This window comes from Crotalus tigris, unplaced genomic scaffold, assembly GCF_016545835.1.
Source record: "Crotalus tigris isolate CLP2741 ecotype Arizona unplaced genomic scaffold, ASM1654583v1 scf7180000024438.362428, whole genome shotgun sequence".
NCBI lineage: Eukaryota > Metazoa > Chordata > Lepidosauria > Squamata > Viperidae > Crotalus > Crotalus tigris.
In genome coordinates, this window is record NW_024100608.1 from 337,664 (window position 1) to 361,361 (window position 23,698).

The window sequence follows — 23,698 nt, forward strand, 5'->3', positions numbered from 1 at the left end:
ATAATCATTGGTATTTATTAAGAGTGCAGATTTTATTGGAATGTAAGTGATCTATGCCCTCAGTACTATTTCCATTGCTATATTATTAGCTAAGCTTCCCGTGAATATTTTAATCCAATAGGGTAAGTCTCAATTCTTTTACAATGATTTATTATTATATGGGGCTATTTTGTGCAGTACTGTATTACTAAAACATTTTTTTAAATAATTGCTTTCCTGGATCAGCCCATCTTTTTGTCTCTAGGTATGTAGCAATCTAATAGCGACCTTTGATGTATTTCTAGGGTGCTTCTAAGTGTGGTGTAATCCTAATTTTTTTTTGTTGTTTTTAATTCCAGCATTTGAATTGCTGGCTCTTAAAGGAACAGATTCTATTTAACTGTCATTTACTGTGCAGATAATCCTTGCTCAACAACCCTAACTAAGACCAGCAACTCTCAGGTGTTGTTAAGTGAAATATCACCTGATTGCCATGCTTAGAGAATCACCTTCTGTTATTTAGCAAATCATTACGTTCTGTGATTTCCAATCTCCTGCTGGCTGCTCCATGGATTTTGCTTGTCAGAAACTATCTGGAAAGGTTGCAAATGAAGATTAGATGATTGTAAATGCAAGATAGTTCCCAAGTGCTTGAATTATGATCATGTTACTGCAGGAATGTTGCAATGGTACTGACTGCGAGGACTGGTTGTAAGTCACCTTTTGCAGCACCATTGTAGCTCTGACTAGTCACTAAATGAATGGTTGGTAAATAAGGATTCCCTGTAATAGTAAACTTTGGTAGTGAGTGTCAGTAGAAAAGAAAAGAGCATGATATTAGCATGCCTGAAAAAAATCCCTGAAATATACAAATATATGTCTGTGGATAATGTGTATGTACATATTTTTTGTCCCATCAAAAGAAGTGACACTTAGTGGTGGTGAATGAAATGGTTGCAATCTACAAAAGGAGCACTTTTGTTTCAAAAATCAGGATGCAACAATTCATTGCAGATTTTATTAGTAATGGCTATAATTCAGTGTAACAATTATGCCTTTTAAAATTATGGCTCTGGAGCTCCCATGAATGGAGCCATACTTTTAATTTCAGCTGTCATGCCTCCAGCATATAATTTGTGTATTTTTATTGCTGCTGTTGTTCTTCAAAGTGTTTTGAACTCCATTTGGTGCTCAAACACAAATCTTTCATTTCTTAAAGCATTGGTTTTGGTAGCATTTTGATCCTACTGAGTATCCATATTCTTTAAGAAGCTAAACTCCACTTTGTAATGTTTTGAGGTAACAAACATCTAGAAGAATTCACCTTAGTCTGTGACACATACTCTTCTGAAGACAAAATCTATATCCCATACACAGCATTGATGTTTTACCTCATCCTGTTTTTAAATAAAGTATCAAGATTTACATTTATGGCTTTGACTTATTGAAGGATAGGAGGGTTTATATGCATGTTGAGCTACACACAGGGTAATGTGTATTGAGGACAGAACATCAGCTATAAATGTATTCTATAAAACGTGTACATTCTAGTACAATTAACTAATCTAGTTATTCATGGAATGGTAGAAGTGGATGCTTTCTAAAGTATTTATGCAGCTGAGTAAACACAAGCTTTTTATTTTTAAAAATTATATAAACATAGGTATTTCTCAATAAGAGCACATATTTCACCTCCATTTACCATCCTGTCATATCATTTAAGACAAATATTGACAGACTGGAATATGTCCAGAGGAGGGCTAGCAGAATGAAAGCTGGAATCAAGCCCTACAAGAAATGATTGAAAGTTTTGGATATATAGTATTCAATCTGGGCATGAAATCATGAACAGATAAGAGGATTGTTATGTTCCAGTATTTGAAAGCTATCACATAGTAGATAAGACACTATTGTTTTTCAATTGTGCCAGGAAGCAAAATTAAAGCATAAAAAACGCAGAGATGCAACAAAACATTAGGAGAAACATTGAAACAACTTGGAAGTCTCAGACAGTAGCAGGATCTTCTTTATCAGAGATATTTAAGAATAACCAGTCAGCTGCTGAATGGTCATCTGCGGTCATTTGCTGCACTCAGAAAGGTCCTGGGGATCCCAATTTCCTTCCAAATACATTGAAACTACCACTTTATGATTCTATGATTGGTCACTGAATGCCGTGTTTTACTTCTGTATTTAAATATTATCCCATATCTTTCAGTATCTTTTGCAACATTATTCTCTGTCCCATTTACACATTAACTGGGGCATTTTGCCATGTTTGGGATGCCCAGCTGTAGACTGGATATTGGGAAATACGGGTGTCAAGGTTTACCCAGTTGCAATAAAGGCTTCATTTATTTTTTTTACCATTCTGTGCGTAATTGGATGGTCTGATTGTTTTATCTAAACAGCTCAGTTTATTTTTGTGAGAACAGGTAAATGCAATTTTACAATGGCATGAGCTTGGGAATATTGTGGAATCTTCTTTTCTAGTTATTTTCCAGAGGAGGCTGGGCCAGTTTCTGTCTGAGGTGCTTCAAAGCTAGTTCTCACACCCAAAATGTGTCCTTATGGTAGCAGTATAAAAGGTGGCTGGCATGTATGTACAATCTGCCACAGATGCAGTCTTGTCTGTTGACCCATTGGTGGGAGACTTTAAGAAAGTTGGGATGGAACTGAACACAAAGATAATGTATGCAGCTCTGGATTATGTGATCCTGTCAGGTTGAGAGAGGCTTAATATAATCAAAGTTAGGACTTTGAGCCACATCTTGTACTCATGAATTTAATTTTGATTCCAGGTATGATTTATAACCAACAACTCAGGGATGTTTGCAGGGAGAAAAAGTCAAGATGGCAATTACAAAAGCACACATAAAAACTGGGTACAGCTTTGACTGCACTATTGCAGGTGTCATTTTGACCTTATCATTACATGGACACTTCTGTGGGATTTACAATTAAACGTTGCTCTGTGAAATCTTCTCTTTCAGGTTTAAACAATGACTATGAGACATTCTTGACTATGGGATAAGAACTTTTTGCTATTTACATCTCTTTCCACAGTGCCCTTTCCCTGCTATTTTACTTTCATTTCTCATTCAGGCATCCATTCTGTTAGTTGTATTTTTTATTAGACTTTTATCTCACCTTTATTACTTTTATAAGTCCCTCAAAGAAGAGAATGTACTTAATATTCCTCCCTCTCCTATTTTTCCACAACAAAATGCTGTAAGGTGAGTTGGGTTGAGAGAAAATGACTGGCCCAAAGTCACTTGACTAACTTTTTTGGTTAAGGCACAAGTAGAACTGCAGTCTCCTGATTTCTAGATCAGTACCTTAAACAGTAGACCAAACTGGATTCTTTGAGATAGTGAAAATGACATGATCTATCCAAAATCAGAAAGATAAGATTATTCATTTGTGCAGTTTAAGATGCATCAACTTTTGGAATTGTCCAGTCAGCCATGCTGGTTGCAGAATTCTGGGAGTTGAAATCCACATGTCTTAAAGCTGCCAAGGTTGGGAGATTAGATATTCTGTAAGTGATTTTCCAGTCATGCAATAAAAATATCATTTTAATAAATTGTTCCCTTACTGCAGTTAACTTCACCCTCTCCTGTTTCATTTGCTCTTTAATAGTTTTTACTATTTTTCATGATTATTTTTATATGTGCTTATTGTTTTTCTTTTTAATTAAGTGTTGACTGCTGCCCAGAGTCACTCTTTTTTAGATGACGGCCATACAAATATGATAATTAATAATAAACATAGTATTATTATAGAAATGAAGTCCAGATCTTTTATGGTATAAAATTATTTCCAAAATCCATAATGTGAAACGTAATTGGTCTGGGATCTATATTTGTTGTTGTAAACTATTATCATGTAATACATCATATATTTCTAAGTAGCCATCCTTTGTAGTTTGATATTTTTTAGCCATGGAGAGAAACATCTTCATATGTGTTATCCTTCTGAGCTTTGTAGTTGAAAAAGGGTTTGGATGTTTCTGCGATCATTATCCATGGAGTCCTTGGTCCAGATGTTCAAAAACGTGCAATTTTGGGACACAAAGCCGAACCAGGTTGGTACAAGAATAAGAAGATTTCTTTTCCCTGTAAGAGGAACTATAAGTTCCACTTCATTAAGAAGATACTTAAACATGTATTCTAAGGATATTATAGACAAGCATATAAATGTTTTAGTTTTCAATGATAGTGAAGGGAAGAGGGAGGAAGTGTTGGAAGGTATTGAAAAGTGTTCCAATATCTAAGGGGCAAAGGGGGAGTGTGTGTCAAACTTTTCTCTAAAGCACCTAAAGGAGGACAAGAAGCAATGGATGGAAATTAATCAAGAGAACCAATCTAGAAATAAGGAAAAAATTCCTAACAGAACAGGAAATTAAAGGTTGCCTCTAGAAGTTGTGGCTACTCCATCAGTGGAAGCTTTTCCCTGTAGAGATTGGACAGTCATTTGTCTGAGACAGGTGGCACACAGAGCCCTCTCTGGGCACACGCACCATCATCCCAGTCCTAGGCCTTCAGCTGGGTTTTATAAAACCTTTTCACTTTGGGCCTTCGCCACTGTGTGCAAAAAAAAAAAAAAAAGGTTCAATCAATCAATCAATTTCAACTTCTCAGGAAAAAAAAAAGATCTCGCAAAGTTGGAATTGATTGATTGAACTTTTTAGTCCCACCCAGTCTGCTGTTACCACTGCAGCCACACCCACCCAATAGGCCATGCCCATCCAATTGGCCACACCTACCCAATGGGACACGCCCACCCAGCACCCAACGATACATAAGTGGGTTTTGGGCTGCAGTTTGGGCACTCGGTCTTTAAAAGGTTCGCAACCACTGGTATAGGGTCTTGGTTTGAGATCTTCAAAACTCACTTTTGTGCCTCTCTTCCTCTTGAGAGAGCAGTAGGAATGGAAAGCATGAAGCTCTTTATGTGATAAGATTCCTCTCTGGTTTGGGATCCGTCCTCACAAAAATGAGCTTTATACGTAATATGTGGCTATTTGCCATGCCTGCCAAATCCGTAGCTAACCTTTGTGATGCTTGCTAAATGCATAAATAATAGAATGACCAGATGGAGTATATGTCTGCAGCATAGAGAAAAGTAGCCCATAGGAATACAGGTGTATCTCCCCATCCTCATCTTCTTGGCATAAGTTTCAGGATAAATGTACAATATCTTCATTTTGCAGGGCAAAAGTCCAAAATGATTATTATTATAAGAATTTTTGTGAACAACTGTGCCAATGGGCTGAATCTCGGCCTTGTAGCCAGCAAGCATGTCCCATCAACTGCCAACTCGGTGACTGGGAAGAGTGGTCAGAATGTGACCCATGTGTTAAAAAACAGGTAATTTGACCATGATATATGAGAAACAATGCAGTTGCCTCTATTTTCACATGCATGATGCAGAAAATGTTTCAGGCATTCTGAAATATGGATGCAGAGGGACAATATTTTTTTAAAAAAGAAAAGGTACATGGAACCCCAAGTACTAGTTCTATTTCCTGCATCAAGTACCAGGTTCTAGCTTTGCATGACCCGCTAACAAAAATAAAGTGTCTCTGCAGCTGAAATTTTAGATGAGGTATGGAACTGTGAAACCTACATTAAGAAAATTTGTTTTATTTTTTCCCCATACATGGATTTCGCCTTTTAGTTCCGCATTAGGTCTCTTGAACAACCATCTCAGTTTGGAGGTCAGGCCTCTTGTGGGCAGCTGGTGGATGACCGGCCCTGTTTTCCAGAAAAATTATGCAACATAGAGGAAGTGAACTGTGAAAATAAATTTCACTGTGATAACGGTAATCCCTGTTTTATTATCTTTATGGTGAACTACAATAAACATTCAATTTAACCAGGGGAGCCTGAGGGGAGGAAGTAAAAAGTAAAAAAAAAAATCAAAATGGTGGTCTCAACCAGGCAGTTGAAACTCCATCCCCTTTTACCTATGGGGGAGATGTTGTTGTGGTCACCGCCATCTTGATTCTCCTGGATTTAACAGGTTTTGGTTAGCTGATTTAAGGCACATTAAAAAAATATGAAAATATATACCTTGCATAAAATATATATTCATAATATATGCAAAATTCCATTCCCATTTCACACAAGCCTAAAATAGGTAAAATGAATAAAATAAGTAAGCATAGCATCCCATTCATTTTTAATGGGAATTATTCTTTAATGGGCATGACTTTCCCTGTATTGGTCTGTTAAAACAAAGGTGTCCTATTAATCATTCTTTAAATTCTGAACATGAAACAAATAATAGTGCGGTTCTAACCTCATGACTTGTCAATATAAAATTCCACTTAGGTGTTATCAAAAGCAGTTACAATGATGTTTTCCCCAAGTAAACCAAATGACTCATTTGCCATCTTGTCCTTTCTGTGCTCATTAGATCTAGATTTTTTTATCTCAACTTTATTATTACTTAAGGCAATAAACAAGTCTAAAATTCCTTCCTTCTTCTCCCCCCCCCACAATAACAACCCTATGTAGTTGAGCTGGGAGAGAGCAGCTGGCCCAAAGTTACCCAGACAACTTTCATTCATAATCTCCTAGCCTGGTGTCCTAACCACTACAGGAAACTGGCTCATTTCCCAATTAACCAGGGCAGTGGTATTTCCTAATAATATTTTCATGCTTCCCTTTACCTGTTTTCCAAAGCCAGCAGTTTTTTGAATTCCAGTTTTGGGGAGATCTTGAGTTATGACTGCCACATCTGAGTTCCAAAATCTGTGTCATTCACTAGACAGCACCAAAAAGCCAATGTTTTCTGTATCATTGCTGCCATTTATGGTCCCCTGACCCAGCTAAGGGAATGCTACCTTAAGAGTAAGGTGGGGAACTCAGAATACCTGTCTACTCGGAGCAATGCCATAGAGTCAATGTTAGATTCTGTATCTGAAATTGACAAAGCCACCATGATTTTTCCAAAACAGGACGCTGTATTGCCAGGAAACTAGAATGTAATGGAGAAAATGACTGTGGAGACAATTCGGATGAACAAAATTGTCGGAAAATAAAGCCTGTCTGCAGGTCGAAAGTTGAAAGCATACCCAAGGTGCAACTCATGGGCCTCGGGTAATATATATGAAGAGCTCTTCTCCATTATTGAACAATGACAGCTAGTAGTCCTTGAGCTAGCAATAAGAACACCACCATCTAGCAATATTGTTATACAGTTATATAAGGATGAACATGTTAGGCCTAACATGTTCATCCTTATATAACTGTATAACAATATTGCTAGATGGTGGTGTTCTTATTTAGAGGACTAAGAGCATATTATGGAGTGATGGATTCCCTGGATAAGTGAAGTCTTGCCTGCATCATCAGTAAGATGGTAACGACAAGGAAACCCATCAAAAATTATGGTACCACTAAAAGAATCCAGAAGTCAAGATTGTGGTTGTGACAATGACTGATGCACATCAAAAGGGTGTGGGCATTGGTTGCTTTTTTGCAGCCATCATCTTGACTCTCTCAATCCCTTCCTGGTGACCCCTGGTGAACTCCCCTGGTGAACTCCCATAAACACCAACTATATAATCCTTTTGTCTTATTTAGGAGTGAAATAGTCTTTGGGGCCATTTAATGTAATTTCAAATCTGCCAATAACTTGTACAGTGTATTTGAAAATTCCATAATTTTAGTTGGCTGGCATGCTCACAAAATAGAATAGCAATGTTGCTTATTCACAAGATTGTTGCCAGGGCAGGTGTGGCCAATCACAAAAGATTAGTTTTCCAGAATGTTCTCTTCCATGCCAGTATGAACTTTGTAGGTTTCATATAAATGTAGATACTCGCATACCAGCTTTCTATTCATTTTAATAAATTAAAATGTACTTTGTAAAATTTGATAGGATATGTAGCCTGGTGCCCATTGTGGGAGCTGTCTAAGAGCTCATATGGGCTTATTTGTTTGTTTGTTTGTTTATCCATCCAATTGATATGGCTGCCTCTCTCAACTATTGACTCTAGGTGGTGAACTGAATTAAAATAAAATAAAAACAATTATAAACATTACATATATTAAATATCAAACTCAAATCAGTAATACAACCAAGAAGCAGTGGCTGTACAAACACTCAGAGGTCCAGGGCCAAGCACAGAACTACATTTTTAGGGCCTTACAAAAGGCCATCAAATCAGGCTCATTCTGATTTCTGGAGAGAGATTGTTCCACAAGGTGGATACTACAACAGAAAAGGCACATCTACTAGGTCCTGCCAATGACCATTCTTTGGCTGATGGGATCCAGAGCATGCCCAACCTGCCTGCCTGGATAAAAACAACTGAGGAAAGAAAGTTCCAGGTAACCAATCCAAAAACATGAAGAGATTTAAAGGTGAAAACCAGCACCTTCAATTGCACCAAAAAGAACAGTGACAATCAATGTAGCTCATGGAGTTTTGGTGTTATATATGTTTCATAACTGCACCACTTATTACCCATGTCACCACATTCTGCACCAGTTGAAGTTTTGGAATGCATTTCAAGGGCAGTCCCACGTAGAGCACATTGCAGTAACCCAGATGAGAAATCAGAAGTGCTTATCATTGTTCTGATCATCTTTCTTTGATTACAATGATGTTCTAGGTATCATGTCCTGGCTGGAGAAACTCGTGGAGAAGTCCTTGATAATTCATTCAACAATGGTAGCTGTGTTCTGCTGAAAAGTGAAAACCAAAGAACTAGATATCGTTTACCTGCTAACCTCTATAATATCACTTTTGAGGTGATTAAAAATGTTTTTAATAAGACCGGGTGCTATATTAGCCATTGAACAATTTCAGTGTATATTCATCAACTTTTCTCCTAGGTTTTATCTCCATTTAGTTAGCCACCTAAGAACTGGAAGATGTCTTAAGAGCCTTCCAGAAGATCAGGGTGGGAGGCAGTCTAACTATGAGAGGATGTCCCAAAGAACAAAGAAGGCTCTCCCTTTGGGTCCTGTCAAATGACATTCCTTGGTAGGCTGGATCTATAACATGGCTCTCCTGTCTGAGCTAATGGGAATGTTCATTTTTGTTGCATTAAAGCAGTAAAAAAGAACCTTTATTTAACACTGAGCAGATCAATCAGGTGTTTAGTGAAACTAAGCTGATGGGAATATCACTAGTATTTCAGTCTGCGGATGATCAAATGGAGCCATAGAGAAAATAGCTAGGCCAATACAATTTTGTCTGAACTTCATGACTCAACCTTCACTCCTACATGCTTAATTGCAATGTTGTGATGCATGTTTGCAACCATAACAAGTGGTTTGTTGTTTGCTGTTTCCATGCCCATATTCGCACTTTGAACACCCAAGTTTCAAATGTGCTTGTTGCTGAAGCAAATGGGATCCCAATGGGATTTCTTAATGCAGGGACTTCTGAACTCTTGGCTCAATCTCTAAGTCTATACCAGCGTTCATATATAAAACTGTAGACATTTTTGCATATACATGTCTTTTAAAATATTATTTTTTCCAAACAATTATTTTTTACAAAAGCTAACATTTTTATTTTTGATGGCTTTTAATTCTCCTGCCTCCCTTCCAAGAACACATCTGTAATTATACAAATCTCTGTTCATAGGTGAAAACTCAAGAAGATAATGTGATAACAGAGTCCTACAACAGCTTAACACCCATGACCCGTTCTCATAGTCAAACCTCATCTTCTCGGAGTGTTGGGAGAGGTACTTCTGGAATCCCCTATTTTTGGGGGTCAATAACAACCACAACATCAACATCATCTTATCAGTTTAAGCAAGCCATTAAAGCATCCAAAAAAATGGTAAGAATCTGTATCCTTGGAACTAAGCTCTTCTATATTACAGGCAGTCCTCATTTAGAGACCACAATTGGGATTGGCAGCTCAGTTGTTAAGCAAAGCTAAGTGAAACCACAACTGTGCTTATGGTATGATTTCAAACCTTTCCTTTCATTTAAAGACATATTATAAATATGAGGACTGGACATTTTTCTTCACTGTTGTAATTTTAAATAATGATAAATGAGGCAGTTATTAATTGAAGACAACTTGTGTTACAGGAGTCCCCAAACCCTGGCCACTACCGGGCCACAGCCTGTTCAGAACCGGACCATGCAAGTGGCTGGCCAGTGTACGGATGAGCACAGCTTGACTTGCAGGAGCCACAGGCTAGCACCCACATGTGCATCTCAACTTGCATGAGTGGCATACCGGTTCCCTCTCTCCCTTCTCCACCAGGCCACCAAGCTGTAAAGGCTGGGGACCACTGTTATATAGACTTTTATTGCTACTATGGTGTTCTGCTATAAAAACTTGGAGGTAGTGGCATTTGGGTGGTGATGGTGGTGGTGTCAAAATTGACAAGATGGCAGACAGAGAATTGCAATATAAGCGTACAGAGGAATGCAATGCTCAATCTACCATCTTGAAACCCCAGCCCCCTCAGCAGGTACCGTTGCCTGGAAGAGAATTAAAATGAATATTCTGGACAACCTTTTGACAATTTCATTGTTAAAATTTCAGCAAAGACCTTTTAATGTTGACTTAGTTCTCTATTGCAGTTTCAGCTGATTTAACTGCCTTTCTTTTTAAAAAATGTAGCCAGCACCAGTGGAAGTTTCCTCCAAGAGAGAGATTTGTTTGTAAGCAAACATCATTATTTTGCTTAAAATTTATGGTCCCATTTAATGAAGGTGTGCACAACTTGATCCTTCCTATTGTGAAATTACTTACAATAGCCAATTATTTTTATCTGATTGATTGTTTGCTAGTAAGTCATTTTTGATTCCTAATGACCACAGAGATAGATTTTCTCCATGATAATCCAGAAGATATTTGAACTCCATGATAATCCAGCCCATTTTTGATTCCTAATGACCACAGAGATAGATTTTCTCCATGATAATCCAGAAGATATTTGAAGTCTTCCATTGGTGTATTCATCACCTTCTCAATGTATTTACTCTTAACTCTCAGCATCAGCCATGCTCATTTGGTTTCTTTGAAGTGCTGATTCAGCAACACCTGGCAAGCCACAGGTTTCTCATTCATTTTTCTCTTATATTGTGGACACAGTGCTTGAATTCTGCTGGGCAATGGTCCAAGAGAAATCTGTAAATGTCATCCCTTGATCCCCATTCTCAATTTTCCTCATATTATCAGTTCCATTGCTTACATGAAACAGAGATTAGGGGAGAAATGGAGGAGAGTGCAGGTTTGTCTCTAGGTGTTTGGAAACTCCTTGCCTGGAGCAGTACTACTTAAACAGGTAGCCCTCGACTTAGGACCACAATTGACCCCAAAATTTCTGTTGTTAAGTGAGACATTTGTTAAGTGAGTTTTGCCCCATTTTATAACCTCATTGCACTTGATAAGTTAGTAACATGGTTGTTAAGTGAATCTGGCTTCCCCATTGATTTTGCTTGTCAAAAGGTTGCAAAAGGTGATCACACGACATTGGGACCCAGCAACGGTCATAAGTATGAGTCAGTTGCCAAGCATCTAAATTTTGATCACATTATTATAGAGATGCTACAAAGGTCGTAAATGTGAAAAACGGTGATAAATCACTTTTTTCAGTGCTGTTGTAACTTTGAACAGTAAGTCAAGGACTATCTGTATTTATTTATGTAATTTATTTATATAATATATATCGCCACCCCTCTCATTCAGGTTCCTCTGAGTTGCATACAAGGCTTAAAAACCTAAAAGGTCATGGACAAAAAGAAAGCATGAGACACAATAACATTCCGTATCTATTTTGTTATGTTTTCCAGTCTTCCAATTATATTAGGATCCATAAGGTGTTTGCAGTTTCAAATTTCACAATGAAGGAGCAAGATCTGCAGCTCTCTGAGGTGTTCTTAAAGTCTCTCAACAACCTGCCTCTGGAGTACAACTATGCCTTATACAGCCGGATTTTTGATGACTTTGGGACACATTATTACACATCTGGTTTATTGGGAGGCAAATATGACCTTCTGTACCAGTTTAGTGAGGAAGAAATAAAAAATTCAGGTATGTGGGTCCATATGCTGTGAGTGCTGAAGATAAAGTATCTATATCTTTGTTTCTGATGATTTGCTTAGAAATTAAGAGTTTTAGCAGGGAGGATGGATCTCTCAATGGTAATTAATCCAACAAAACAAGCAAAACAACAGAAATAAAGAATTCTACATATTATCTTCTGACTAGTGCTATTATAAAAAACTGAGAATAAAAAATATAAATAAGAAATAATTGAACACTCTCCACAAGAATTTCTCTATGGTGTTGGGTAATAATTTAATATGGATTCAATATGGGGGGGGGATCATGGATTCTCTTGGATGAATCCAAGGAGAAAAGAAGAGTGTTGTTTTCCTGTAGTAGAGACAGAGCTGGAGGGGGATTGTATTTACTTTCCAAATGGTTTCTGGAATGCTCTGCAATCATGTGCTCAGCCCAAGGAGTGCCAGAAGAAGGGAGGAGCCCCACAGAGTTGCCATAATAAGAGGTGGTTTAAGTTATAGGATCTCCATTGACTGCTTTTCCTCTGCAGTTCCTGACACCTTTTGAAGCTTCCAAAATAATGTAGGAAATAGCCATTAGGACTGTAGGAAGGCTATGAAATGGAGATTCAACCTAGAAATAAAGAGGAATTTCCTGATGGTTGTTGTTGTTGTTGTTAATTGCGAAGTCGTGTCCGACCCGTCGCGACCCCATGGACGACATTCCTCCAGGTCTTCCTGTCCTCTACCATCTTCTGGAGTCCATTTAAATTCACACCTACTGCTTCAGTGACTCCATCCAGCCATCTCATTCTCTGTCGTCCCCTTCTTCTATTGCCCTCAATCTTTCCCAGCATTAGGCTCTTCTCCAGTGAATCCTTCCTTCTCATTAGGTGGCCAAAGTACTTGAGTTTCAACTTCAGGATCTGGCCTTCTAAAGAGCAGTCGGGGTTGATCTCTTCTAGGACTGACCGGTTTGAACGCCTTGCAGTCCAAGGGACTCGCAGGAGTCTTCTCCAGCACCATAGTTCAAAGGCCTCAATTCTTTTGCGCTCAGCCTTTCTTATGGTCCAACTTTCACAGCCATACATTGCAACTGGGAAAACCATGGCCTGGACTATACGCACTTTTGTTGGCAGGGTGATGTCTCTGCTTTTTAGAATGCTGTCTAGATTTGCCATAGCTTTCCTCCCCAGGAGCAAGCGTCTTTTAATTTCTTGGCTGCAGTCCCCATCTGAGGTGATCTTGGAGCCCAGAAAAATAAAATCTGTCACTACCTCCATTTCTTCCCCATCTATTTGCCAGGAATTGAGAGGGCCGGATGCCATGATTTTGGTTTTCTTAATGTTGAGTTTCAAGCCAACTTTTGCACTCTCCTTCTTCACCCGCATCAAGAGGCTCTTTAGTTCCTCTTCACTTTCTGCCATTAGAGTGGTATCATCTGCATATCTTAGGTTGTTGATATTTCTCCCGGCAATCTTAATTCCAACTTTTGATTCATCTAGCCCTTCCTGATGGTAGGAATGATTAATCAATGGAACAGCTTATCCCCCAGAGTTTTGGATGCTCCATTGCTGGATGTGTTCAATAAAAGACTGGACAACCACTTGTCTCAGATAATATAAGGACTCCTGCCTTGACCAGGGTGTTGAACTAAAAGATCTCCAAGGTCCCTTCCAGCTCTAGGATTCTGTGATTCTGTGAAATCATCAAAAATAACTTCTTTTATTTTCTATCAGTATGAGCATTTTCAGCAGCAGTCTACAGGTAATCTTTGACTTACAACCACAATTGGACCAGGAGTGCCATTGTAAATCAGTGCAGTTGTAAAGGAAGTCATAACATGACCACACTGATTTATGAAGGTAATCCTGGTACTACCTGATGTAATCATTAACTGAAAATTGGGGAGGTGGGGTTAAGCAAATATCCTCCCCTAATGAAAGCCATTCTGGCTTAGTCCCATTCATCCAACTTCAGTAAGGTAAGGGACTGCTCCAACTTCTCCACCTGTCTAACTCCCCCTCCCATTGCTGCCCTTTCACTGCTCTACTACAGCCTACCTTGCAGAATGGCTAGTAGCTCATGTAACTCTGAATGCTTGTTGAATGAATAACATAAGTCAAGGACTCCCTGTATTCAGGATGCCACCATATTTTATCTAAGTGGAATACAACTTTCCAAAAGAAAAACCAGAAAGATTTGAAGGAAAAGATTTGCTGCCATTAATATATTCTCTTTGAACCTAACATGGTTCTTCCTGCATTAACTTAGGAACTTCAGACTACCTCAGGAGATATTGATACAGTTCTACAGTGGAATTATTGAGTCTGTCATCTCTACTTCTATAACAGTCTGTTTGATACAGCAACTAAACAGGACAGGTACAGACTCCAACGGTTAGTTTAGAACTGCAGAAAAAATAACTGCAACCAGTCTGCCTTCCATAGAAGACCTGTATATTGCATGGGTTCAAAGGAGGGCAGAAAATATCTACAGACCCTTCATATCCTGGACATAACTGTTTCAACTTCTTCCCTCAGGATGCCACTATAGGGCATTGCATGCCAAAATAACTAGACACGGGGACAGTTTTTCCCCTCGTGCCATCACTCTGCTGGACACTTAGTCCTCACAGTATTGTCTTATGTCTAAGTATATTTACCCACAGAATGGGACAACTCACAGCAGTCAACTCGCTGTGGCCAATTTATCACAGCCAACTCGCCCCAACTTGCCATGGGACAATTTAACAATTCAATTTAATTATTTAAAATAAATAAAAAATTATGTCATTCACATTTCATTCTGCCCTTCCTTTTGCATCCTTTCTTTAGTGATTCTATTTCATCATTTCTTTGATATGAGTGTAACTTTTGTCCTGCAGCAAGTTGTCCCACGGCAACGAGTTGTCTTGCAGCAAGTTGGCAACAGCAAGTTGGAGAATTGTCATAGACCTATTTACCCATGTTGCATGACTGCAGTATTATTAACCTTCTTATCTTCTCTACTACCCTCTCTTTTTGGTATCATTATTATGATTATTATTACTCTGTTGCTTCAAATGTACATTGAGAGCTTTTCCTCACCAGAGACAAATTCCTTGTGTTCTAATCACACTTGACCAAATAAAGTATTCTATTCTATTTTAAATTCTTCCTTTTAGCCAAATATTGGGTTCATCCCAATCAGTTGTGACTTGTTATTGAATTCTGTTTTAGTGCAGGATATTTTGTGATACTGAACTTGGATTCTTCTCTTTGTTAATGAAATTTGGAGCTCCTACTGAGAAAGGTTCCCAGGTGTTGCCTTTTCTAAGCCTGTTTAAGAAAACTAAATCAAAAATTTCAATTTAATGTGTTCATGTGGCAATTGGAGGGTGAAAAAAGGGGTAGGAATCACTTAGATATAAAATCCCCTAAATTTTTAGCGTACAAATAAAAAGCTTTTAAAAATCATTTACACTGGAAAAAAAATCTAAAAATTTCTTTCAGGTATAGAACAAAAAAGTCAAGATGGTGTCCAGAATGATGCAATCAAAGCCTTATCTCTAATGCACATTAAAAATAAGGTAGGGCTGCAATTACACAGTCATAGATACCATGTTGACTTTTTATTATCCCCTCTCCTTCCTCAGAGAATCCTGTGTACCTTGCAATTTGAAGATTAAAAAATGGTAGGTTGGTCAGGTAATGTCATTTTTAAAGATTGTGTACTATAATGCTTGACAACTTGGATAATTTGAGAAAATTTATTTTCTGTTTTTACTATTGAATTATACCTAGGTTTAACAACAGAACAAATGAAAAACTGTGTAAATACAGAGACACAGAAATATGTTTTCTTCGTTAGGTCAACTAAACATTATGAATATTGCAGCCAAAATAAGCTTACAGAACGCCATGAAGGTAAACAACATTTTCAATCAATCAATCAATCAATCAATCAATCAATCAATCAATCAAGTTTAAGGCACTTCTTTTACCCCATAAAACATACAACACACCCACAGACAAACACACCCACACACTATTATATTGTCTTATATGTTAGGTTCTTCTCATTCCCCAGATTTAGTGGCTCCTCCAGTGTAAGCACTCTGTCAATAGTCCAAAACAGATGTTTTATTGCTGACCATCTATAATACAAGAATCTTGCTAGATTGGCTCTTCTTGGGAAGTGGTAGATCTCAGATGTTTCTTCCCCCCCCCCCAAACTCCAAGCTGGAATGTCTCTTTATTCCCCTTGGAGCCACCCCCCCAGCTCCTTCAGCCAGTGAATCCGCCATATCCATGCAGTTAAATATATAACTCTTCTGTGAAATTCGTCCATTTTAGGTTCCATGTTGAAGTCATCTGAACGGTCTATTTCTTTGATTAAGGGTGGGCAGGCACAGTATGCTGCAGCTCTAGCCTGGGAAAGAAAAGGCTCTTTGCCAGGACATGATATCTTTAATAACTGGCTGGAATCAGCCAAAACCAATCCAACTGTGATTGATTTTGAGGTAAGTGATAAAAAACAAGAGGAAAACAGAATGTCCTACCTATGCAAAGGCCAAACTCCCGTGAACAGAACAACAAAAAAAGAGGATGTTGCATATTTTGAATGAATGCTACAGTATTTAAAATGGACAGATCTTGTGATATCCTCTCTTATTTTACTTATGGAGTTGGTAACAACTAAACTTCATGCCTCTCCTGATATTATGCTTTTGAGACTGCGGAAGGCAATCATTCCCAGATAGAAGGCCCAAACTAATATTTCTTTGGTTTAAGAAGTCTGCTGGGACAAGTTTTGAGAAATTAAATTAATTAATTCTTTCTTTCTTAGGTTTCCCCCATTGTGGATTTGGTGAAGAACTTCCCCTGCTCTGCAACAAAACGTTTTAATCTCAGGAAGGCCTTTTCTGAATATATGAGAAAATATGATCCCTGCCACTGTGCCCCGTGCCCCAATAATGCTCAGCCAGTTTTATCTGAAACTGGATGCCTCTGTCTATGTAAGTCTGGAACATATGGAAGCAACTGTGAGCTGCGAGCTCCTGACTATAGATCAGGTATTTTTACAACAGCTCCATCTTATTTTATTATACAATTCCCATGACGGTAACAAGATTTGCCCAAAAATAATGGTGCCCTTGCATTGAAGTTTCAGTTTCTGCTATGGTATAAATAAGGTAACTAAAAGAGCTAGACAGTCCTAAGGTCAAATTTAATTTTAGGCAAAAACTAAAATTTTGGGCAAAAACTAAAATTAGCAAAACCATTCCTTACCCTACCCTTGTCCTACAATTAAAAATATGGGAAAATATTATATGTTGTTATATGTCGTCAAATGTTATTATAGCTTACATAGCAGTTTTGCATCATTGAGAAAAGGCATATAAATTCATTTCCATGCTGAAAAGATACAACAGATGTAATTGAGGGGTGGGCAATCTTTAAAAGATCAGGTCCAATTCAGCCTTCTGACTATACAATGGATTTCTAGTGGCTTGGTAACATTATTGAACAAACCTTAGGGACTTTTGTTCTCTCTTTCTTTTTTTCTTTCTCTCTCTTTCTTTTCTTTCATCACTGGAGATAACATAGCTATAGTTTATAGTAGAAAGTTGAAAAAACATTCCAGAAAAAGGCAACTGGAAACAATTTCTTTACTGTTATAAAGAAAACAACATGAGGGCATACATGAACAATTGAGAATTAAGTTTTGGAGTCTTTTCTTTAGTAACGTACTTAACCTGTCTACATAGAAAATGTTTTAAGATGTTTATAACTCTGCCATGAGTAATAGAACATGTACTTGATTTCTGAATTTGACTTTTTCCATCTTTGTCTTTCTCAAATAGTGGAAAATCTTTAAAAATATCATAGGAAATAAATTCATTTCTTAGAAAACTAAAATAAGATCAGAACAGAATGCTGCACAAAATTTAAAAGTCAATATAAAATTACATTTTTAAAAACTAATCAGCAAATCAGACACACAGTATAATTAGTAGTTAGGTTAAAAGTAGATAGAATGCCTTTGAAAATTAGAAATGTGTTCTTTGCATGATGCATATTAAGATCACACTGACTACTGTGTTGGAATTCCATCACATTGCATACTGTAGGTATTGCAATCCAAATTACTGATGCAGGCTAGGCGGTAGTAGCAGTTGAGATTAAAGAAACTGGGGGCATCAAGATGGAGAAAGCTGAAATATGGATAGACTCTTTTGCTCATATCAAGACTGTACAGCCAAGGCTACAAAAGGATTGTGTTGTTTTGCATTCCAGTTGCAGTAGACGGCTACTGGAGTTGCTGGTCAGCATGGAGTGCTTGTGACGCATCTTTTAAGAGGCAAAGAACTCGGCTGTGCAACAATCCTGTACCCATGAATGGAGGAAAACCTTGTAAAGGTGACGCTGAAGATGAGGAACGGTGTTTTATCTCAATGTTTAAAAGCCAGTAAGATATGTATTATTATAAAATACCAGGGGGATTCTCACCCGCCAAGATTTTGTTAAAGTAACAGAATGTGCATCTTGATATCAGTGCAGGCCTCCTCCATTTTGACGCATGTTTTAACCTTTGGTTTCCCTTTTGCATGCCTATGGGTAATGATCTCAGGACCCAACTGTGTATTATTCAAAAAAGGAGGGGAAGAAATATGTGGCCTTCCAGATGTCTTTTGTGAGATGAGGAAGTCCAAAATCTCATTGCATAGAAAGTGAATCTTTAAAAGAGCATAAAGGATATAAAGTATGATAGTCCCCATTAACACTTGAAAAGGTGATTGCTAAAGTAAGTTAAATGTCCCCTTTCAGATCCCTCAAGTGGATGCAACCCAAGGAATTTTGTTCCCAGCATTTTGAAATTGAGAAGCCATTTTCCAAGGACCCTTTAAATCTGAAAGAAGTAGACAGAGCAAATCAGAAAGCTATAAATATCCCTCCTAGATATTGGGGGATGCCAAATGTAAAATGAATGTCTTTGGCCTATCAGATTGTTTACAATCCACTGGTTATCTATGACTTTTTGTGTTATGGTTTTCTTTTTAATGAATTCCTAAATGGACAATGTTACAATTACAGGGGTGCTACTTGTGTAAATGATGATGATTATACTGAAGAAGGACAGATAAAATCTAAATGTGACACAGGATGTTTCACTCCAGAAGCACCAGAAAATGGATTCATCAGGGTTAGTAGCATTTAATGGCCTAGAGAAGACTCTGACACTTTTCTAAGTGGATCCCAATCTTTCACCAAATAGTACTAATGCTAGAGTGCCTTTTTAAGCTCTTGAGATAAGGTACTCCCAGAAATGAATTTGTGAGATCCTATTACAATTCAACCCCTTACATGTGTTGGGAATGTAATGTAAGAATTCTCAGAGAGGAATTTGAAGAGTTGATTCCTAATATTTCTAGAGAGTGTTATATTGGAAAAGATGAATGTACTGTTCATACTTCTGTTCCAGAGATATTGTAAATCTCTAACATACACAGATATTAAGGAATTGATCGACAGGTCTGAGAAATTAATTCCAGTAAATAGGTGGATTATAGACACCTTGATTTATGTGAATGGCCATATATTTACAAGACCACTTGAAAAAGATTCACATGATTATTATAAAGGAGAGCAATTGTGGTTGCCATCCAAAATTGAATTTAAAATGAGATTATTTCAAAATATCTCCTATTAAAGATGTAAAAGAATTTTGCCTCAAATTCTATTGGGAACAAATGACAGTATACAATTCTCATTGGACTTTTCAACAAGCCAAAGTCTTGCATCCTCCTTTGGTTATAAAGAAAATTTGTCTTAAAAATAAAAGCTATTATAAATCTGGGCAGGAGTTTTAGTGATTCATACTTACATATTGAATATTTTTAATAAATCTTAAGCTGCCCATTACATCCCTGATCTCTTGGCACACTCATAAAGTTATCCATTTTGACATGCACAACCAAATGTTCAGCTGCATATTAACTTCTTTTTCCTTAATCGCAGGAGTATTTTTAAAAACCTGCTGCCATTATTCTAAATTGGTTTCCTTTTTTTTTTTGAAGTACATTCTCTTTAACCCTCCCCTCTTTTGTTATGTTTATTTTATAACTTCTTTAATTCGTGATACTTTTGTTGCTACCAGGAGAACTCAAATTATTGTAGTATTGTATCAGTCCCACTTTCAAAGTCTAAAATATCCAATTCATGTAATGAATATTCCATTTATTGCACTAAACTTTTACTTTGTAGAATGAAAAACTGTGCTATGAAGTTGGAGAACAAGCGGAAGTGCTTTGCTTCAGTGGCTATTTTCGCTCAGGATACCCATTCTTTAGCTGCCTGCCGGACAAAACATGGGCACAACAACAGAACGTTGAGTGCCAATGTAAGAAACAGAATACATTGGATAAAAAGAAATAAATCAAATGCCTTATGATTAATAATATATCCCTTCAAGAGAGAAATAAGAAAACATAAGTTTGGATCTTTAAATTCATTGAGGTCAAATGGAATTCTGAGTAAAGGGCCACTTTTTTTCACAAACGTACTCTAATGATAACTAAATATTGATCCAGATCTCAGTTTCAACTTCCCAATCCAAATGGCTTGATATAGTGTTATCCATCAGCATGGAGTGCAGACTAAAATACTTTGTTCAGTCTAATATTAAGGATTTTAATGTGTAGATATCCTCATTTTCTTTGAGAGGCAGTTCAACACTTGGTATGCCCCAATAGAAGAATAGAAAAAAGTTGTATTTTACTCCAAAGAGACGATGGCATGTATCAGTCCAGTTTTACTCCTAATAATTCTATTGTTTAGGAAACAGCTACATGTTACCCTCAGAATGAGCCAACTTAATACAGTGGCCAGATATCTTTACTTGACCAGAAAGACTTTGGTTCAAATTCATACTCATGAATTAAAATGACTTAACTTAACTTTAATCAGTCATATAAAATTGTATGAAAACATATGCAGCTCTGAGCTCCTTAGGGAAATGTTAAGAATATGTAATTCTTACATGAAAGATGAGGCTAAATATAATTAATAATTGTATTACTATAATTATTTGTAATCTCATCTTTCCTGTAAGATGAAGAAAAATAGAAAGCATTCATGTGTTGGTGGCTGTTCATCTTTCATCAGGAAAAGAGATACTGTATAGTCATGTGGATTTAAATAGGCCTCTGGTTTCTCTCATCATCCAGAAAAAGCAAAATCAAGTTTCTGGCTGTTTTGCACGTAAGGAAGGATGGTGCTAAAGCAGTGTTTCTCAACCTTCTCAATTTTAAGATGTGTGGACTTCAACGCCCAGAATTCTCCAGGAATAACTTCCTAGCTAGCTTCAGCTGAAATGTTCGGGGGGGGGGGGAGAGGGAGGAAGAAAAAAGTAATATGTGACTATTAAGGACAGTTTACTATTTAAAATCTCTTTAATTTTTCTAAATAGTTTTGGTTAGTTTTAGACCATATTTGAGTGCTTTTTAGATTTTTGGTCCTAATATAAGGAGATTTTAAAAATCCTAATTTTATTCTAACGCTTGATTTGTATGCTTATGTTGTATTTTTATATTGCATATAGACCTATATATTTCAGTATATTGCTCAATCATGTTTTGTTACATAAAAATATGTAAATCATAACATTTTTTTTCTTAAACTCCAGGGTTGGCTTGTGACAAACCATCAGTTTCTGATGCTGTCCATGTGACCCCATTTAAAATTCAGTATGACATTGGGGACACGATCCACCTGAGCTGTCCTAGAGGTTACAGTCTTACAGGCCCAGGGACTTACAAATGTGGGGACCAAACGTCCTGGATGCCTGCTATTCTAAGCTCACTTGATTGCAGGAAAAGTATGTTTCATGTTTGCTATAGATAGTTCATTAGTGTTATTTTCTTCTCTTTTTTGCTCACTATTCTGTGTTGAAGATTTAGTGATGGGAGTATCTGTACATCAAGAAAGATAGAATGCACTTTGAGAATTACTAATAAACCTATAATTTGGGGTAAATCTGCAATGAGGTCTTACTTAGTCCATCTAAATAAAGCAGTGATAAGAGTGGAAAATTGTGCAAAAGGAATGTGAACTCAGTCTTGCTACTGAAAGCCTGATTTGAAGCATGTGCTCAGAAGTGCTTTGTCCTTTAATTCTGCTAGATGTACAGCCAATCTTTTATTTCCCAGAGACTGTATCTTACCCTCTAGTAACCAGAATGCAGACTGCCACCCAACAGCCTATTCTACTATCTGTAGGGAATTAATGATTTCTATTGGGGTATGATTTTTTTTACATAAATTTGAGCAGGTGACTGCAGGTTTCTTGGTGAGGTGAATCTTAACCATAAGCAATGTTTAGTTGGTATTGTATTTTTTTCTCAAAATGAACAAAATGACTTCAAGAATTCCTCTAAACCTTGAAAAGATCTGGCATGCCTACAGCAGAACTGCACTCTTTGTAGAGAAGCTTCTGCTTTCTGACACTTTTTGGAATGACCCATGTGATTGCCATGAACGACATTCAGCCTAAAAATAGTGGAAGGGGAGATATGTCTCTGCAAAAGAGAGCCTACTTTTATTGTAAGAATGGCAATGTTTTAGAAGGTTGGGTGCCAATTTCTTCCAAGTAATCTGGAGCATGTTACCTTAAGGAAAATATCTCCAAAAAGTGACAAAGCTGTAAAGTGCCTTCCAGTGTTGATAGGTTTTGAGGATCCCTATTACAGTATGATGAACAGTTCTTAGAAAATAGAGATGGTCTCACAAAGTTCTAGGCCTAAATGGATAGTAGACTGAAGCAGATTTTTGAGGAGTGTACAACTCTAGCCTTCCATGTCTAATTAACATGTGTCTTGGGTTGTGTATGGAGTATGGAATTCTGTTCAAAGCATCATAAACAGTTCTTTCTTGACTAAACATGATCCCAGTTGAGATATCTAAATTTTACTTCTTTTTCAGATTATACTAGGATGTTAAAACTCACAACCTGCTTGTCAACTGATTTGAAATCTGACTCTTTCCCTCTTTCTCTTAATTCCTTCTTTAGGTGAGTCACGTCATGTCAAAGACAATTGCAGTCTTGGGAAAAAAGAGGTGGATTCTCATTGTGTCTGCATATCCCCAGAAGAGAACTGCAAGTAAGTATAGGTGCAAAATATTGTAAATAACCAGATTTCAGATTTTATAATCTGCCTATAGTTTGGCAGCCCTCTTATTTTTGCTGGCAGCAGATTTTTCTTCAGCAGGAAAGCATCCCTGTTTTTATAAGTACAGGTGGAGAGCAAAATTAGATTTATTAGGTCTCTGGGGGATTGTATATATAGCTGATGGCCCATACTCATTAAGTTTTTGTGCTGAATCTCAGCAGTTACAGCTGAACTAAATAATTTGGCTCAGTGATTTCTGAAATGTTTGCAGAGGTTAGGTGAAATTCAGTACTTCCTGAAGACCAATAATAAAATAGAGGAACTACATCAGGATGTCACCTTGTTCTAAGGGTCATTATGTCCCAATGAATATATCTGGATTGGTGAAAAGAGAAAAGCTGCCTTATTGAAGCATTTGCAAGGCTTTCAGGGAGACGACTGAGGGAGGGGAAAAAACTATTTTGCTAATTTTTCAATTCACCTGCACTCTGCAAATCTCTGAGCTATTAAATGTTTTGCAGAATTTCAGAGCAAAGTCTTGCAAGGGAAAACTTAAATTATACATATTT

At 37.3% G+C, this 23,698-nt stretch overlaps 1 protein-coding gene across 1 annotated transcript; it reads left to right on the forward strand.

Annotated features, from left to right (window-relative positions):
* Positions 1–23: 23 nt before the first annotated feature.
* LOC120302843 (complement component C6-like) lies at positions 24–23,177 on the forward strand. The gene is made up of 16 exons (XM_039331833.1): positions 24–122; positions 3,907–4,066; positions 5,195–5,351; positions 5,662–5,806; positions 6,947–7,088; positions 8,609–8,747; positions 9,592–9,792; positions 11,766–12,006; positions 15,764–15,886; positions 16,316–16,482; positions 16,809–17,034; positions 18,260–18,431; positions 19,058–19,166; positions 20,228–20,363; positions 21,648–21,839; positions 23,030–23,177. Exons 2-16 carry the CDS (start codon positions 3,924–3,926, stop codon positions 23,122–23,124), a joined length of 2,388 nt encoding a protein of 795 aa, XP_039187767.1. The 5' UTR covers positions 24–122; positions 3,907–3,923; the 3' UTR covers positions 23,125–23,177.
* Positions 23,178–23,698: the final 521 nt, after the last annotated feature.